The sequence below is a fragment of the Syngnathoides biaculeatus genome, chromosome 14 (assembly GCF_019802595.1).
Source record: "Syngnathoides biaculeatus isolate LvHL_M chromosome 14, ASM1980259v1, whole genome shotgun sequence".
In the NCBI taxonomy this organism is placed as follows: Eukaryota; Metazoa; Chordata; class Actinopteri; order Syngnathiformes; family Syngnathidae; genus Syngnathoides; species Syngnathoides biaculeatus.
Genome location: NC_084653.1, coordinates 26,077,411 through 26,096,954, shown reverse-complemented (window position 1 = coordinate 26,096,954; position 19,544 = coordinate 26,077,411). Strand labels below are relative to the sequence as shown.

At 45.1% G+C, this 19,544-nt stretch overlaps 1 protein-coding gene across 8 annotated transcripts in view; it reads left to right on the top strand.

The window, feature by feature from the left end:
• The window catches only part of il1rapl1a (interleukin 1 receptor accessory protein-like 1a), a 318,067-nt gene that overhangs the window by 294,468 nt on the left and 4,055 nt on the right, over window positions 1-19,544 (top strand). For 4 of the 8 annotated variants that reach the window (XM_061840540.1, XM_061840542.1, XM_061840543.1 and 1 more), the window contains 5 exons: window positions 3,427-3,559; window positions 13,019-13,164; window positions 15,271-15,417; window positions 17,138-17,308; window positions 17,987-18,031. In XM_061840540.1, coding sequence (XP_061696524.1) covers window positions 3,427-3,559; window positions 13,019-13,164; window positions 15,271-15,417; window positions 17,138-17,308; window positions 17,987-18,031 — 642 coding nt within the window. The remainder of the gene's footprint in view (window positions 1-3,426; window positions 3,560-13,018; window positions 13,165-15,270; window positions 15,418-17,137; window positions 17,309-17,986; window positions 18,032-19,544) is intronic. The other 4 variants (XM_061840541.1, XM_061840539.1, XM_061840537.1 and 1 more) reach the window with 3 other exon arrangements.

The window sequence follows — 19,544 nt, the reverse complement described above, 5'->3', positions numbered from 1 at the left end:
CGAGAGGTTGTTGAACTTTGCAAATGTCAACCAGGGCTCCTCGCAGACATTATCCCCTCAGCGCCCTCCGCGCGTGTGCAGGTGCTAAAACCTTCCTCGAGTCAGGGTGACGAGGTGCCGAGTTTTCCCGAAACACGCCAACCTCTGCGGACCGGCATCAGGACGAGAGTATCGGGATGGGATTTCCAAACCATCCAGTCCACTATTTCAAAATGTGGTAATTTCCCAAATTGTCAATAAAGAGTGTTGGGGGTGTAACTAATTACATGTAAATAGATGGCATCATTTATTTGCACAATATATGTACCGTAATTCCCGGCCGACAGAGGGCACCTGGTTACAAGCCTCACCGAGTACATTTGTAAAGGAAATACCATTTGGTAGCCGGAATTGCCCACATTGAAACACGAGATATTTACAAAGAAAAACGGTACACAAAGAGTTTAACGCGAGCGCGGCGCTCCACGTTAACGCTAGTGCTAACGCCGGTGCCGCACAAAAGCTAGCACTAACGCTAACAAGGCCGGTTAAAATAAAACTTACCGGTAAATATCACGGAGACATGCCAGTAACACGCTAGCACAGCACTAATGCACTTGTGCAACGCTAACAGGGCCGGTAAAAGTCACTTCCTCGCCACATATATTCCACCGGTCTCATTCGTATCTTTCCCGCTCCAGTGCCCCCTTGTGGCAGGTAGAAAAAAAAATGCACAAATTAGCCGCATCACCGCATAAACCTCAAGTGCCCAAATTGAAACACGAGATATTTACAAAGACGGTACACACAAAGAGTTTAACGCTAGTGCTAACGCCAGCGCCGCGCTAAAGCTAGCGCCACGCTAACAGGGCCAGTTAAAATAAAACCTACCGGTAAATATCACTGAGACACGCCAGTAACACAGCAGCAACAGGCAAGCGCAGCGCTAATGCCAGCGTTACCGGTATGTTTCATTTTTTTACCCAGCCCTGTTAGGAAAGCAAAGGTATATTATTTAAACTGTAAAAAAGTCACTTCCTCAGCACATATCTTCCACCGATCTCACCCTTACCTTTTCCGCTCGAGTGTCCCCTTGCGGCCGTGAGAAAAAAAATGCACAAATTAGCCGCATCATTGCATAAACCGCAGGGTTGAACGCGTGTGAAAAAATAGGATGGAAATTACGGTAATTATAATCTGACTACATAAATGGGAGAAAATGTATTCTTAAAATTACTGCTGCGTTTGGAAATTTGCATGATTACATTTGGAAAATAGCAACAAAATGAGTGATTTTATTTCAAATCACTTCCTCCATCTACAGTCGACGCTTGTGATTGGCTCTCTCTGGTCATGTGCCGTTTTGCAGTCGTCTCAACTATGCCACACTTTTACAAATCTGACCTCTAAGCGCCCCCTTGTGGTGTTACATTGACTTTGTCTGAAATTTGGAAAAGGTTCCACTCATTATTAGTTTCAATTTTAACACATTAAAGAACATCCCATAGCTCTGGTAAATTATTAACATTAATCTTGATTGTTATTACCGTATCTTTTGTAAAATACATTTTTGAACAACTTGAAATCTCAGCTTCTCTCTCTCTCTCTCTGTCGTAAAAAAATAATGTTGACCTCTGCTGGCATTATTGTCTTACGGTTTAATGTCATATATGAAGCCCGTTCTTCGCACACGTGTGTAGTTTTTGGGGAAAAATCTATTTTTTATGTCGTCCTGACAAATAAACGCTAATGAAACCATAACCTCGCTGGCAGAGGTAATGAATACCTTCTTTGAGAGTGTCAATCAAATCCGAGCATTATTATCTTTGCGGGGGCAGAATTTGCGTTTGGATCCCCTGGGATTGTACGAGGAGGTACGGCGGAACAGCGCCTCCTAGCTCACGCTTGGGAGCCAGCAGGCCACTGCAATACGTGGTCCTCGTCCCTCCACAGCCTATCATGACTTATGAGGCCGCCTCGCCGTGTCTTGTTCACGTGCGCTCCCTACTTGCAATGCGTTCTGCTCGACGTGACACTTATCTTTTGCAGAAAAAAACAAAACAAAACAAAACATGATCTTAATGTTACCCCCACAAATCGAGCTCGTGCGTGGAACCGACGGGATAAATCAGTCCACTGCGCGTACCGTACTCGCCGACTGCAGACGCGGACACCATAAGCAGCAGCAGGAGTAGCTCCGAATCAAATAATGTCATCGTCAGCCTCCTTCCCCTCATTTCCGATTGCCTGGTTCTCTCCCTCTCTTCCGACAGGAGATGCGTGGTCTCCGGGGGAGGGGGGCTCGAGGAAGCTGTTGAGTGCCCTCATGTGTCGGTTGCGCTTGGCACGCCTTCATTAAGTGTGCTCGTGTGCGGCGTTTTCACTCGACAAGCTCTCACTCGGGCCTCGGCCGCCGCCGCGTCACACCGCTAATGCCGTGCGGATTTTTGTCTATTGGAGTGAGGCTGTCGTAAATACCTTTTTAAAATGCTTTTGGTCATTTAAGTCAAAGTGTGGGAATGGGATCCTTCTAGTGCTGCGTGAAAGAAGGAACTACCGTAATTTCCGGACTATAAGACGCAGCTTTTGTCACGCGCTTTCAACCCTGCGGCTTATACAAAGATGCGGCTAATTTGTGCATTTTTTTTCCTAACGGCCGCCAGGGGCGCTTGAGCAGAAAAGTTAAGAATGAGATAGGTGGAATATATGTGTCGAGGAAGATGCAAGTTTAAGGTAACTTTGTGTTTTGTGCGTGCATAAAATTAGCATGAACAGATCCTCATCATGGAAAATGTAAGAAGAAATGTGTATCATGCGGCTTTCAAGCTAAAAGCAATCGAGCTGGCCGATAAAGAAGGAAATGGCATAAAATGGTCGGTGGTGAGACGCTGGAAACGGCAGCGGGCAGAACTGGAGCAATGTAAAAAGACGAAAAAAAAGCTTTCAGAGGTAATAAATCAGGTGGCCCGAACCGTGTTGCTGCTGTGTTACTGTCTCGGTGACTTTTACCGACATGTTTTATTTTTTTACCCAGCCCTGTTAGGAAAGCGAAGGTATATTATTAAAACTCTTTCTGTGTACCGTCTTTCTTTGTAAATAGCTCATGTTTCAATGTGGGCACATCCGGCTTATGGACAGGTGCGGCAAAACGGTTTTTCCTTTAAAAATGTACTGGGTGAGGCTTATAATCAGGTGCGGCTTATAGTCCAGAAATTACGGTAATTAAATGTCCAAACTGTTTTTGTTTTCAAAATACACTTTAATTGTACTGTATTGCAATTAGAAGTATTATTTCATTTCAATCGGAACACTTTGTTCCCAAGCATTTAATGTGGGCTTTTCTGTCGCTGTTTTCGGCTTTGGTTGTATTTTAAGTGCTTTATAATGTTATATTAATATTTTCTTTTTAACATATACCTAAATGTCATGTGTGTCTGGTCTCGGCAGGAGCCGCTCTGAACCTGACGTGCCGGGCGTTCTTCGGCTACAGCGGCGACGTCATCCCGCTCATCTACTGGATGAAGGGAGATAAGTTCATCGAGGACCTGGACGAGGAGCGGGTGCAGGAGACCGAAATCAAGTACGGGAATGCGACGGGACAATTAAGGCGACCTCTCCAGTTCAAATTGGACCAAATTAAATGTTAATGACATTAGCATAGCCTCGCGTAGTTAGCAAACTAATGTTGCCATTTATTCAACAATTAAGTGCAAGGCGGAACGTTACCTGACATTAAGTTAAATTACCAAACATGCGCATCTGTTTGCTCGACAATTAAGTCGGCGAAGTCGCATTAAGGAACATGGAGTTAAATTAGGCAACTAACATGTCTGTTTTTCACTGCAAATCCAAGAAGTAACATTAACTAACATTAAGTCGAGCGAAGTAGTTGTTTGCAATAAAAAAAAAAAAGTTCCGTTAACTTTCGCCTTTAATGATATTGTTGCAAAGTTACGCAATTAGCTGTTAGCATTTACTCCACAATTCGTTTTTGGAGAAGTAACGAGAAGGAAAATCAACCAGCGGTGAGTGAAATTAATTTACAATAGATAATATACATCGCCATCACAAATCAAGACAGGCTTTGCTGATGAAAGAAAATCGTAGAAACTAGCGAAATCCACGCACATTCCCAAGGACCCTGAGGTGCCCAACAAGGTGCCTGACATAAAATAAACAAAGTTCATAGAGTCCATGCACTGCCTGCACAAAACGCGCCAAAAATAAGGAATTTACATAAATTGCGTCTTTTTTTTTTTTCTCCACTGGCCGAAACGTCAAATCATAATAAAAATGTTGTTGAATGTTGTATTGTTGAACCCTCACGTATGTCACGTGGAATGCATTGGCTTCTGTGATAATTCTTGCCTGGGGGGGGACACAGTTTACATCTTCTAGCTTTAAAGTGGAGGAATATTGCTCTGACAATTAAGTCAGAGGAATAATCTTAATTGACATTAAGATGATTGGGCCATATTCCGCTCGTAATTACAGATTATTCACACCACTATTACCCACGCAATAAAATTGAAGCACCATTGATTTGGTTAAAGTAGCAAGCCAACGCATCTATTCAATATTTCCCACCGTACACATATTATTATTCAATATCATAAATGTTTTATTATTTCTTTATTTTGTGTAAAGAGCAGTTAGTATTTACCTAATAATGAGTATGGAGATGATTAATTGACGTTAAGTTCAATCAGCAAACAAATGTCCATTTTCTCACGGTGGCTCATCTGGAAAGCGTTGATCACATTCACTGTGGTGAATTTTTATTGTTTAGGGGTGTTAAAATTGCAAAAATGTGACTTCAAAGCGGGCGGCACAGTGGCGCAGGAGGAAAGAGTTGGTCTCACACCTCTGCGGTCCCGGGCTCAACCCCGGACCCGCCCGTGTGGAGTTTGCATGTTCTCCCCGTGCCTGGGTGGGTTTTCTCTGGCCACACCGGTTTCCTCCCACATCCCAAAAACATGCAACGTTAGTTGGACACTCTAAATTGTCCATAGGTGTGACGTGTGGCTGTTTGTCTGCATGTGCCTTGCGATTGGCTGGCGACCAGTTCAGGGTGTACCCCACCTCCTGCCCGTTGACAGCTGGGATAGGCTCCAGCACTCCCAGCGAAACTCGTGAGGATAAGCGGCTAAGAAAAAGGATGGATGGATGTCCATTTTCTCATCAATAAAGTCAGAGAGGTCTAGGTCAACAGTGAGAGGTTATACTGCAGTTATAATATGAATGAGAAAATCAGGACAGTCACAGGACGGTCACAGGACAATTAATAATGAAAAAAGCGACTGCCGTTATGTTGTGCTGCAAGAATATGTATCTTGCATTCATCATATGCATTTTCCATTCACCCAGTATGATTTGTCACACATCTGCAAAGCTTCCTGTCCTAATAGGCTGTAGTACGAGCGCCCAGAGAGATGACATACAGCCCGCGTGAAATTAATTTGCATGTTTCGGCCTATTGACTCCAAATGAGTAAAACCCACAATTTTCCAGTGATGCATTTTGCCTCATTCCGAGCAGCTGCCGGCCCGCATTCATTTTTGCCCTAACGCGGCCTCGGCTCGATATTCACGAGTTAAAAGGAGGAAAATAGCGTCGACGTCGCCTCGGCGTATTAGCATAGCGCCGCACCGCCGCATTGATTACGTGTCGCCGCTTTGACTGCAATCGCCGGCGAGGTGTCGTCACAAGTCCGATCGTAACCAAGTGAATGCAGAAATGTGACCAAACTGCCGCCCCGACGCAAATCGACTTGAATCAATGACGGAGCGTTTATTTCGTTTACAGTCCTGCCCCGAGTGTGGTACCATTCGGAAATCCTCCCCTAAATAGCCGAGAAAAAATATGCTGCAAAGTTTCCCAGAACAACACGAGAAGTGTGGCGATTTCACAAGCTCAATATTTCAGAGTTTAGCTTGCCTGAAAGGATTTACTTGTGTGTATGTTTGGCTTTTTCTTTAGCTTTGATCAGTTTTTCAGTGCTACGCCAACCGCAGATATTGTGACACTGAGCTAATGGCGGTAGCTAACCTTCTACATTTGTCGTGAGCAAGACCAAGAGGGGCGTGGCCCAGTGCTGTTTCACATGTGAACTATAATAAGTTGGACTTTTTGTCACTGGCATTTGCCGGTTCGTTGCCTTGCGTTAGTGAGTTGCATTCACTTCCTGTGGGACTCTCCGCTTCCATACGTAAGTTAGAGTAACCCTAGTCACAGCGATTCTGTGGCCTTTTGTTTGTTCCTGTCCTGTTGAGCTGTTAGTTTGCCCCATAGTCATCGGACCTTGCTGCATGTCTTTTGGATCCCGCCTAGCCTAGCGTTTATGCATCTCAGCCTTGTCGGACTGCTACGCCGTGTATGACCCAGTAAACTACATTGAACATTGTGCCTCTGCCTCATAGTCCTACATTTGGGTCCGCCCACGCACCGTTGGTTCGTGACAATATTAGGACCAGCAACTAGCTAGCTAGCCACAACAAGGTTAGCTCTTTTGGTTGTAAGATTGTTTTGGTGTGTTGCTTTAATTATATATTTTTTTAGTCTTGGGTGACTTGGGTACATTTTACACATTATTTGATTACACAAAATTATCAATAACAATGCATCGGAAAATCAGACATAAATCCACACACAGGAAAGACTCCAGTAACGACCCAGGCTGAATTAGCTGTTCCCCGTCATGCAAAGTTCATGTCTTAGTCAAGATGCATTATTTCCACATACTTTAATGACACCATGAAATGCACAAGAACATAAACACTGTACTTGGGGATAAATTTTGGGGGTGGGGGGTTGGTGAATTCATGAATAGCATCAATGTTTTGGGAATTACACTTCCAAAATTATTACGCCGTTACTGTGACCCACTAGCTTTTTATGAATATTGGAAAAACTGAAAAATAAAATAACATCTCCCTGTGTCACTACCGGGACACTTCATTTAACATGTACATTTTTTTTAATGTATTTTAAGTATTTTAAAAATTTAAATTATTTCTTGGGTTTCAAACTAAATTCAATTCAATTTGATTCCGAGTATAATGTAAAGCGGGTTGATCACATTCACTGTGGTGAACTTTTATTGTAATTTCAGGGGCGTTAAAATTACAAAAATGTGACTTCAATGCGTGCCTGTAGAGTTCATTCATTTTTTATGATGGCCACCGATTCTAATTTCTGTGTTGACAACTTGCAACGTTCTCTTTTCGGTCTTTTTACATCGCTCGCCGCTTTGCCGCTAATGCAAGTCCCAGTAAGTGTTGCTTAATGCGCTGTTGAGCGGGACGTTCAGTGGGTAGCCCAAAAAAAAAAAAAAAAAAAACTAATTTTTAAAGTTCCATTTTGGAGCGTACCTCCCCGAGACGTCCAAAACGAGCTCATTTCCAATGCGTCTTCCTCACGCGCGATAGAACACATTTTTTTAAAAAACGAGCCCGTGGGGCGCCCGGCGTGCGTGTTCGCCATTAGGCCTATTCGCAGCGGCGGACGCGCGCCCCCCCCCCCCCCCAAAAAAAAAAAAAAAAAAAAAAACACAGTCAGATGGTTAACAACCAGCATTTTTCACACCGCCGCCACTTGCGCTATCTCCCATGGCGCGCTCACCTCCGGCAGATGGGCGAGAGAGGCTGAGGGATTGAGCGGAGGGCGAGCGTATCCGAGGCGCATCTGGGATGCGTTAGCGGGGGCAATATGAATATGCCGGCTTAATAAATCTCCTTTTAAGCAACACGTTCCCGCTCAAGGATTTCCCCCCAAATGCACAGTAATGTTCCTCGCGGCGGATCAATAAAAGCATTTGATCAGTCGACCCTGCGTCACTCATTTTGCTGCCGTCGGCTTTTTCCCCCATCCGGCCGCGGCCTCGAGCTTCCTCCCGTAAATTCATCGCGCGGACGAAGCGACGGCGGACAAATCTGCGCGCGTCCTGCGGCCGACTTCACGCCGGCCTCCATTGCAAATGCATCAAAAGCCCAAATTGAAAGCGCAACCGCTCGCGTCGGCCATTCATACACGCAGGACTCTCTAAGTTATTGATCCGGGTGCGCTCGTTTCTACGAGCCCATAAATTCTCATTTGCGGGGAGACGGTGCCACCGTCGTTGTCATAGCGCGGACGAATGGGCATTAGCCTAGCGTGCGGGGGGAAATCATAAATTTGCGAAACAAAATCTTTAGCCGCATTTTTTTTTTTTCCCCCCCAGAGGGTGGTCAATGCCTCGCTGACCCAGATCGGACGGGCATATTTTGTGAGCGCGCTAATAAATGGATTGCGTTTGAAATGAATCACGTAAGCAGCAAACAGTGACTTCGCTAATGAGCGAGTAACGCGACGCTAATGCGCCCGCAGCATCCAGTGAATCAATGCTCTCGCTGCGTTTCACATACTTTTCCCAAACATTTAATCTACCGCGTCGACTCCTCGGGGTTAGCTGAATATTCGGTACAACTGCACGATCCAATCCATCGGAAATCCTGCCTTTTAAGGCAATAGTTGACGGTTTTGAGTCAACGATATATTGTAGCGGTTGCGGTTTGCAGTATTACATCACTGAATTGATTTTTTTGCTCCTCACATGCAGCTTGCGCAAGGTCGTAACTGCGCCGAATACTATTATACTACCTTAAGAAAGAAAAATAGAAGAAATGAAGAGAAATTAGCAAAACTGTTAAAAAAAAATACGATAAATACCTCGTCCTAGCTATGCTCATTTAGCTAGGTCTGGACCTAAATTCCCGTCAGTTCTGTCGGTTTAGTTTTTGTGTAACATGCCGAACAGAAAAAAAATGATCAATCCTCTGAACGATGTCAACTAAATATAAGAAACCACTCTACGGAAATAAGTTAGCAAGATGACGCACAAACTACAGATTTAACTTAGTAGGGTGGTTTTTTGACGATGAAATGGATCGTTCACTGCTACCTAGCAGGCTAGCTAAAGTCATTTGCTGAATTACTTCAAAATCTTCTCAATGAATCGGGACAACCTGAGCAAACATTTTCGATGAACTGTACTTTACGTGTGGAAAAAATGTGTACCACAATCCTGCAGAGGGATTTCGAAATACTGGAGTGACAAGCTAGCTTTGCCCTCTTTTCTGTAGTTGGAAACTATTTACGACGTCTGCTCGATTAATCCTCCTCGCCCGCAAGATTTTGCCGGATTCACTTGGATTTTTTGGGGAAAATGAACATAAAAACAACACCTTATTGGAAGCAACCCCTAACGATTTTTTGTCCCCGTTTTAAGTCAATGACCTTTCTTCCGCGCATATCCTAATGCAGGGCTGCTCAATTGCGCGACGCGCAAAAAATAAAATAAAATCATACAGCTATTCACTTTGTGGCATTGTGCAATGTGATTCAATGAGTGAGGGATGACTGGTTGTTACATCCAATGGCAGAATTTACATGCGTACTGTAAAAAAATGAAAAGACAAAGCCACTGGTTTCTTTTAGGCAGCACACGGAACTTTCTCTAACAAGGACCGCTGCTCCGCCACACTTTCTTTTTCCTAGTTTAACTTACACCCCCGCGCCCCTCCTCTCCGCTCTTAAAGACATACACTCATAATTACAAATGTTACAGTACTTTCACAGCCCATCAATGTGTTTTATAATGACAGCGTCCACAGTCTGGGCAACGTAGAGCAAAGACGAGCTAGACATGCTGCTCGTGTTTACGTTCCATATTACTAGAGAAAGTTAAAAAAGAAATGCTGTTGTTTTAAGGTGCAATGACTGTCAGAGTATGTGAATAATCGAAGAAAAAGTGGGCGAGATTTTCTCTTTTCCGAGTGGGATAGGTCTGGTCCGAAGCCAAAGTAGAAAGTGCAGGATGAGATGGTGGCTCATTTTAAAATTCCACCTCGGCACAGCCTGATCCGGGATGAAAGCACAGACAATATAGTGCACAAAACGCTAATTCTGTATTTTAAATATAGGAGGCAATATAACATTAACCTTCATCATCATCATCATCATCGTCGGTAGCTCGCGAAAGGCTGGCTGCTTGAAAAGTAGATCTTGGGGTAAAAAAATTCCGGGCACCCCTGTCCTATTGTTTACAAACATTATGAAATGGGGTATTGCACTTATTTGATGCGCAGGTGGACCACATGAAGTGCGCATTTTTGCATTTCATCTCTTTTGCGCGCTCGACTCGGCCTCCTCCCGCTCAGTTAGCGACGCAGGTTGCCATTTTACCCGAGTTGCGCTCGCGCGGAGGGGGGCTTTAAAGCGTCCCCCGAACCCCTCGAGGAGAGGCCGGGGACACGAATTATTCCTATTTTTGGAAAAAAATACAATAAAAATGGACATACAAATATCACCAGTCGATGACACACTTTCAATTTACTGGTGCCAGAACGGCACAGCTCGCCGTCCTTATGCGCAGTTTATCGGCTTGAAGGCTACGGAGTGAGTGAGTGAGTGAGTGAGTGAGTGAGTGAGTGAGTGAGTGAGTGAGTGAGTGAGTGAGTGAGTGAGTGAGTGAGTGAGAGGGTGAAAGAGTGAGTTGAGGGCTGCTGGAGTCATTATGCCCACCCACACACGCACACTTGCCTTCTTCTCAGCCTCTTTAACACATCCTGCCAATGACGCATGGCCGCCTCGCTCGGCTCAGCCGCCGCTCGCGCACAAACACGGTGGGGGGGGGGGGTGTCGGGGGGGTCTTTCTCCTTTGCAGAGGCCGCTTTCAAAGTGGGCTAAGTAGAAGCGTTTGCGCTAGCAGGGACGCTATCCCCGTTCTCCCCCCCCCCCCCCTGCGCCGGCCCGGCCGGCGCCGCTCATTTACTTTATGGAATATTACGTCCTTGCCGCTCGGCCGTTACCATGGCAGCCGCTAAAAAAAGATTTTCTTCTCGTCACCGTTTATTTGATTCCCTCCCGTCCGTCCTCCCTCCGCGGCGCGGCGGTCTTGAGAAAGGACCTTTTATTGATATTTTTTTTTTTTCATATCTCATATGTTTTGAGTGCATGCGAAGAAATTAACATGCATTTGATGCGGGGAGATTTCGGGGATCTTTATGATGTCAACAAAGCCTTCTTGAAAATGAAAAAGAATCAAGGGAAATGTATAAATAAAATAATTACATTTGTAAGAATAAGAAAATTATAACTTTATTAGCATCGGGGTGTAGATAGACAGATTTTGTGGGGGATTTGGATTTAGCTGGTGTCATGGGTCGAACTCTGCTTTGTGTATTTTTTGAAAAGAGGCACACATTGGCCGGTCTCAACCAATCCTCTCTCTGTCTGTATTATAAAGGAGACAGATTTCTCTTCAAAAGTACAGTGATCCCTCGGTTCTCGACCACAATCCGTTCCAGAAAACGGTTCCAGAAGCGATTTGTTCGAAAACCAAATCGATGTTTCCCATTACAATGAATGGAAAAAGAAATAATGCGTTCCAAACCAAAAAAAAAAAAAAAAAAAAAACTTGGCTTTTTTAGTTTTTCCTGATAATAAACGGCATAGAAGAAATACATGTATAGTTTAAGTACTTTATATAATATATATATACACTGTTATTTCCAGGTTTCTTTGCGGGGGTATTCGAATACACAATAACAAAACGCGTCGTGGTTGGGTCAACTGCTTGCGCCGCCCGCATTGTTATTTCTGTTTTTTCGGCAGCGTGGGATTCACAACAAACCGCGTCGTGGGTCAGCAGGTCTGGCCACACGCGATATGTTATTTCCGGGTTTTTTCAGGGGGCGTTCAAATTGACAATGACAAAGCGCGTTGTGGGTGGGCCAGCTGCTTGCGCCGCGCGCATTATGTTATGTCCGGGTTTTTTCGGCGGTGTGGGAATTCACAACAAAGCACGTCGTGGCTCTGCTGGTCCGGCCGCAGGCAATATGCTCTTTCCGAGTATTGTCTGGGCCGTTCGAGTACCAATTTCCGTTCAAAAACAGAAGCAAAAAAAAAAAAACAATCTTCGTTCGAAAAGCGATTTGTTCAAAAACGAGGACATTCGAGAACCGAGGCTTTACTGTACTCTCAAAACTCTTACACCAGGAATCTCACAAACAAAAGGAAGTATTTCCTCCCGTTACACGATAAGTGTGGCTTCAAAATAAAGCACGCAGCCTACTTCCTGCGTTTCTCAGATCTTCCACCAACAATTCAACGGCATTACCCTCTCCCCCCCCCCCATGAACATTTTTAAACACACAATTCCTTATACCATCAATGACGTTGAAAAGAACGAAAACGAATAAATGGAAGAGAAAGTGCTGCCTTTCAAAATGAGCGCGCTTCCACGTCCTGTTCCTATTATAGCGCACAACATCACGCCATTGCAATGGCAGCTTGGCGGACGAGCGGTTTGAACGGGGGCTTCACAGTTCTGTGGTTAGCCCAGTCCAGGGTTTAACCCCCCCCCCCCCACACACACACACACCTTTTGTTGTCAGCCAAGATCGGCGCCAGGGTTCTCGTGTCCTCGCACGGATGACCCGAATGGAAAACTGTTAGGTTTAAACCCAACCGCTGGACTAGATGGGCAAACGAAGGGACAGAAGAGGTCTTCCTCACCATCCTCAAGGTGTCGCTGGGTCACACAGCCGCTCGCAAAGAGAATGATTGGGGCAAGGACGATATACACAAATGCATGCTAAAATAATAAGTCGAACAAAAACGGATGCCGGAAACTCAAATGCGATACAAAGGAACTTCAAAGACAATTTTCTCATAACTTTTGACTTATTTTTCCCCACTTACGAGGACTTTCGTCAATGAATATTAAACATGAGTAAACAACATGATTTTTACTCAACATTGCAATTTTTTTTTCTTTATTCTGATAAATGGAGGACAGCCGTTACCTTTAAATTTTGATATCTTTCTTAAAAAATATTTCGATTTTTTTTTTTTTTTTTTTAATTACACATTCCAATTATGAAAATGTTAATTTCATATCCCTTCCTTGCGTCTGGACACTTTTTAACATAAGTGATGACAAGTTAGTGACTATGAGGAGAATTATTATTATTTTGGTTGTCGTTTTTTTGTCTGGCAGAATCGTCAAGGAGCACCTGGGCGAGCAGGAAGTGGCCGTCTCCCTGACCATCGACTCGCTGGAGGAGGACGACCTGGGAAATTATTCGTGTTACGTGGAGAACGGCAACGGGCGTCGGCAGGCCACCGTGCAGCTCTTCAGGAAGGGTGAGCGGCGGGCGTTCGCACGGCGAATTGCACCCCCTTGCGATCGCGTCGAGGTCGGGAAACGAGGAGCGCGGCAGCAGCCACTTTCAAGTCTTTGTTAAATCAAATGGAAATATGCATCATTTTTCACATATTTCATGATGAGTCCTTCGAAACCTTTCTCTTGAATGATCAGTACTTATTGAAGGTCAGGTACTCGAGACTACCAAAATCAGCATACTTCATTTTTTTTCTTCTTCTAAACTTTGTGCACTCATGTTGAATGTTTTATTTTCATTTTTTTAATCATATTAACAAGTCGTTCTTGTGAATTGCATTTCTAAACACTTTTACCACTTGTAACTTTTTCAACTTTGGTTCTTTTCACTGTGGCACCTCTGCAACATTTTTTACACATCTACACTATATTTTTTTTCTTATAATACGACAGCATCTTTCATGCCGTGTTGTGACTTTTTATACAGAGCTTTACAACTCTTTGTAATTTCCGGCCTACAAGCCGCGACTTTTTTCACACGCTTTCAAACCTGCGTTTTATGTGGTGATGCGGCTAATTTGTGCATTTTTGTGTAACCGCCGCCAGGGGGCACTCAAGCAGAAAAGGTAAGAGTGAGACCGGCGGAATATATGTGCCGAGGAAGTGACTTTTACAGGTCCAGCCCTGTTAGCAATGCGCTAGCGTGCTACTGCCATGTTTTTACCGGGATGTTTTTTCCCCCACCGGCCCTGTTAGCGCGGTGCTGCCGTTAGTGTGGCGCTAGCGTTAGCATTAGCACGGCCTTAACATTAGCACTAGCGTTAGCATCGGCACGGCGTCGCTAGCGTTAAACTCTGTGTACCATCTTTCTTTGTTAATATCTCGTGTTTCAATGTGGGCACTTGCGTCTTTTACACAGGTGCGCCGTATGTATGTACCAAATGGTATTTCCTTTACAAATGTACTGGGTGAGGCTTATAACCAGGTGCACTCTGTAGGCCGGGAATTACAATGCTTTTTTTTTTCCCAGAATTGTGATTTATTACTTGTATTTTTGTGACTTTTTCTCTTATCTCTAAGATGTTCCTGAAAATATTTTGACTTTTTCTCCATAATCTTAATTTCTTTCCACAAAATATTATTCTTTGAATTTTCCTTTATTCCCCCCCCCCCCCCCACCACTCAATTTGCAACAGTCATGGCTTCTTTTTTTAATTTGAGGTAACAGAGGCGTGCAACAAACAAGTTTGCGCAGTGGTGTACGAAAACGATTTCTCATTTGACGCCGTTGCTTTTCGGATTATTTTATTAAGTGTTTGTGATGCAAACATTGAAACAATTACAACTGCGTTGGTGCGCGACCAATGGCACATTCCGAGTAGCGTACAAATTCGGGCCACGCCGAAGGAACGGAACGTGTCCGTAAAGGGTAACATGAGAGGGAGATTTTATATTTGAAAAATCTCTCAGTACGCCGCAGCGCAGTCGTTCCTCATTGTAAACCGGAACCGGAACGTTGTAAGCGGCAAATACCGAAGGGACGTCGGCGCCGCAAGTAAAGACGGCCGTCTCGTTTGTGAAAATGGCCGACGTGCAAGGAGGCCCGAGCGCGGCGGCGTTTCACTGGCGTTCCACTTTCTGCTCATCTCCTTCTATTTGTCTCTGCCCGCCCCCACGCGGCGTCATCTCTCCCGCAGCCGTGAGCCTCTCGCGTCCGCCCGCCGATGACGGATGGCGCCTCGCCGGGAGCTTAGCTTCCCCCGATACCGATGACGGTTCAGCCCGGGGAGCTTGGATGTAACCGAGTGGATGAGTGTCAGCTTAAAGCTGCACCCTCCTAAAGCCGGCTTCTTATAATTGGAGACCCAATCAAAAGAGGGAAACCCAGAAGCAAGGCATGTGTAAGAAGGGAATGCTAACTTCAGTCGAATTGCTAATGCGGTTGTCCTATCAACACACCACTTATCAATCAAATTACGATGACTTAATGCTGCCTCTTCAGGAAGTAAAGTAGTACTACACTACTTCCTTTGTCCTCGTTCGAAATGGTCCGCTTTGCTCGCGATCCCGCCGCCGACCGACCTACTGACGTTTTTTGGGGGGCGGGGGGTCTTGTGTGTGTTCCTCAGCAGAGCTCATGTACACGGTGGAGCTGGCCGGGGGTCTGGGGGCCATCCTGCTGCTGCTCATCTTCCTCATCTCGCTGTACAAATGCTACAGGATCGAGTTGATGCTCTTCTACCGGCGCCACTTCGGCAGTGAGGACCTGGACGGAGGTAAACGTGGTTTTTCTCCCCCCTTTCTCTTGGTGGAACTCAGATCAAGCCAGATAAAAATGGGCGCAAGAAACCACGGCAATCCAGTCGACGTCTGAATCGGGAACGCTGACTGATGTCACTTCAATTCTATCAGCAATGAGATTATTTCTTCAATTCACAAGTTTTCAAATGTGTCATTTTCCCTTGTCTGAATTCATTTTTATCCTACTATTTAACGTGCGAATAATGCCAAACGGGATCTGTTCCGACCCCACTGTGAGTTGTTTTTTTATTTTTCTCGTAAAAATATCTCATTGTTCAGAAATAACGTTTATTTGCTGAACAAAACACGCACACCCAGGGAAAGAGAAAATGATTTTATTGCTTATTTTCAATCAACGTTCCAGACAATGGACGCTTTCACTCGGGGTCCGTTCGGACCACCAGAAGAAAATTGCTGACAGGGAGCTGAGAATTTTGAACAAACTGATATCGATAAACACACTACAGTGTGTTTGCGATTCGTGTAGCACATTACAGAAAGCACCCGCTCGATAGGAAGAGCGCAAAGTCGGATGAAGGGCCAGGTACCGAATACACAGAATACACTTTGACGTCTGTGTACAAATGTTTGAATATAAGGGGGGGGGGGGTGCTGCTTTTGCTAACACGCCGACTGGATTTCAGTCGGTGTGGTCTCGCGCCGATGAAAGAACTCGTCCAAAAATGTCCACAGTTGCTGAATTTGCATCCCTGTGAACTTTTTGTCTCCTCTGCGGAATGCGCTGGCTTTCCGAGTCGTCTTTTTGAAACTTACGTTCTTTTCACGCGTTCTGTGAGCGATGAAACATTGTTGTGACGTCAAAAAAAAAAAAACTTTTGCATGATTAAGTCATGGCGTCGGGGGCGCCGTTTTGATTTGCGCAACTTTGCTAGGTGGTTAATTTGCAAGGTTGGTTGCTAATTTGAGACGGCGCGTTTGATGTTGCCGTCCTACTGAGCGCGAGCAGCCCGGCGTGGCCTTCCTCTCCGGTCCTTTCAAAGCGCGACGTGCTTCCTCAAAGAGTTTGTGAAAAAGCCCCTCTTTTCCTTTTTGCTTGGCCCATATTCCAGCTTCCGCTGAGAATAATGACTAGGACTTACTGAACGTGTCACAACTAATACTTTGTTCCAGTCGTCTGTTGACTTGTGGGAAATCATTTCGCGGCGGTTCTGGATCTCCTCCGCCAATTTATTTCCCAATCACCAAAGGAACATGCGCATTGTGAAGCCGTTGGCTCCCCGAGTTTGCATCGAAGGGGTTAATTGCGGTGCGTCGCCGTCGCCATGGCAACCGGTGTCACAGCCTCAGCCGGCGGCGTGCTGCGAGGTTCTCGGCTGTTCTGGCGCCGACGTCGCCGTCAGTTTCCATACGAAAATCCGCACAATCGTTATTTCTTGCTTTGCCTTTGCTGTTGTCGTTTGAGTCTTTTATGGAAATGATTTTGGTCAGCCTTCCAGTTGGCCGTACAGTCACACACACACACACGGCCAGTGTTGCTTTCTTTCCCTTAACCGTAAAAGAAGAACCTGTAAATATACGCAGCGTTTCTGCACAAAGTCAAACAATGCGTCAAACGCATCGGCTGACCTCGTCCAAACACCAACACACGTTGGCGACCGATCTCTGACATACCTTCGGGGCCCGCCGTGAGATGCGGGAATTGATGGAATGCGTCAGCCTCTCTTGTTCTTCCAGAAAACAAAGACTATGACGCCTACCTGTCCTACACCAAAGTGGACCCTGACCAGTGGAGCCAGGAGACCCGAGAGGAGGAACGCTTCGCCCTGGAGATCCTCCCCGACGTGCTGGAGAAGCATTACGGCTACAAACTCTTCATCCCCGACCGGGACCTCATTCCAACTGGAAGTAAGCGGCGAGTTGCTTTGGTTGAGCAACCTTTATGTGTCGAGCATTTTGGTGTCCTTTGTTGTTCTGTCACGTGTTGTGTGGACGCTGTTCCTCAAGGCTTTGAAGCCCCCCCACTCGTTTCTCCTGGAATGTTTATTGTCGAGTGTCGTATAGCGCACGTTGGGAGCTGATGTAATGACCACGTTTCTCATCTTGCGTGCCTCGCCGCATGCATTTTTAAACCACTAAAAATTCCGTCTGAACATATTCTCATGCATGCTAACGGTGCTTGGGAGACCGTCTTGAGGCACTAGTACATAGCGTGCTCTAGTTACTAGCGATGCGGCGTGTTTGTACTGTCGGCTTCATGCGGAACAGATGAAACGCAAACACGTCCTGGTCCGACCACACGGAATTAAACATCAGTCGGGAGTGCGTCGAAGGCTCCGAATCGTTGCTGACTGCGCTGCCGCTTCGCTTTTAATCAAAACAAAATTGCAGCCGGCGTAAGTGCCCGTCACAATCATGCCGGATGAATGTCCAATCGCGGGGCTTTTGATCGAATCAAGTGTGAAATGAAAGATCCACAAGGGCAGACGAGGCAACTTTGACGAACGCTGTTCTTGCGCCGAGCATGTCTTTGGGCTGTCTTGTGCTGTGTGTTCTTGACCTGAATGTTAACATGTTTATGTTTAGGTCTCACCACTGAGCATTACCAGGATGACACGCGACTCTTTGGAGGTACTTTGCCATCTCATGTTTTTACATGCTAACAATCATCAAGTGTAGATAGATCATCACGGGACAATACAAATAGGTGAACCCTCAAGAAACCTCACCTTTAGCCAGAGTACACACGTAGCAATATTTTAAATGTCACAGTTCCCTCACAGGGTGACGGGAGGGGGCGGGGTGGGAATCTTAGCTCGTCCCTGCTGATCTTTGTATTGTGTGATGTACTAGAGACACCTCACAAATCCCAATATCCCCACCAACAATTGTGTCTTTGACTCTAAACCACCTGGCTAGCGTAGTACCAATTCTGTCCTGTGAGGCGCAGAAGAGAGCATCCTTACAGCCAGAAGATAAAAACAAAGACTACAGGAATTAATGTAGTGGTCGTGGGAGTAGTAGAGGGAAAAATACTGCGTTCTAGGCTAACTGTTACCTTACAAACGCTTCTCCTCGTCATTTTTATTGCTCATTACTGCCTTTCATCAAAAAGCCCGTAACTGTTAACCACGCACATGAGGATTTGTGATCATAAATATCGGACGGGTTTGACGTTTATGTTTTTTGAGTAGATTGAGGTGGCAAAACACTGTTAACACACAGCGCACTACAAGATAATCGCGCGGGATAATCTTCTAGGGGTATGCGACAATCACTCCTTTGATCGGGGGTGGGGTCAGGCCCGATTGTCGGTATGTGCGTACCCCACGTTAACTTGTACCTTAGTCAGTCGTCACCTATTTGTTGCGCAGCCTTTTCCTTGGCTCCGCCCTTTATTTCCCGACACCCCACATTGTTGACAACAAACCCTTCACGCTTGAAAAATCTGATTTACAATCAACAGTGAACACTGATTTATTGCGAGGAATATGTTCTTGACTCGCTTGCATAGATGAAAATCTGTGATATGGTAAGAGCATATTAATTTTTTCGAAACAGTTTTACTACTTAGACTTGGATTTTTTTCAGTACTGCCTAAATGTTCATCATTTTATATCCATACTGACATTTTACTGTATTTTAATTAGAATGTATTTATTTTGAAGTAGAAAGCTTCAAACCCATAAAAGTATTCGTGTAAAAGTTTCATCAGTTACTCGTAAGCGAGCGAGATTAGATAAATTCGCATGGAACGACATGTCATGACACGCATGACAGTTTTCGAAATATTTTGTACCACGAAGCACAAGCGATTGATTTGAGTGGTTGTCGATAAATGATCCAACACCGTTCAAGCGAGCAATTTTTTTAATCAGCTCCATTTTTATACTTTTGCTCCATCCCCTTACTCCATCCAGTAAAAGAAAATCATGTTTCTACTGCCACAGCCCTAAAAAGACAATGGCTCCGATTTATGGCTCCAAACTTGGAACTGATTGGTTGCAACAGAGAGGCCAGTAAGTTGAAGACTATGCGATAAAACTTTCAACCATCTTGGGTAGGGTTATCTGGAGAAAATTGGTCCCCTCGCTCCAGTAAAGCCACATTAGGTGTTTGTTTCATTGGGTGTGGAACAATAAAG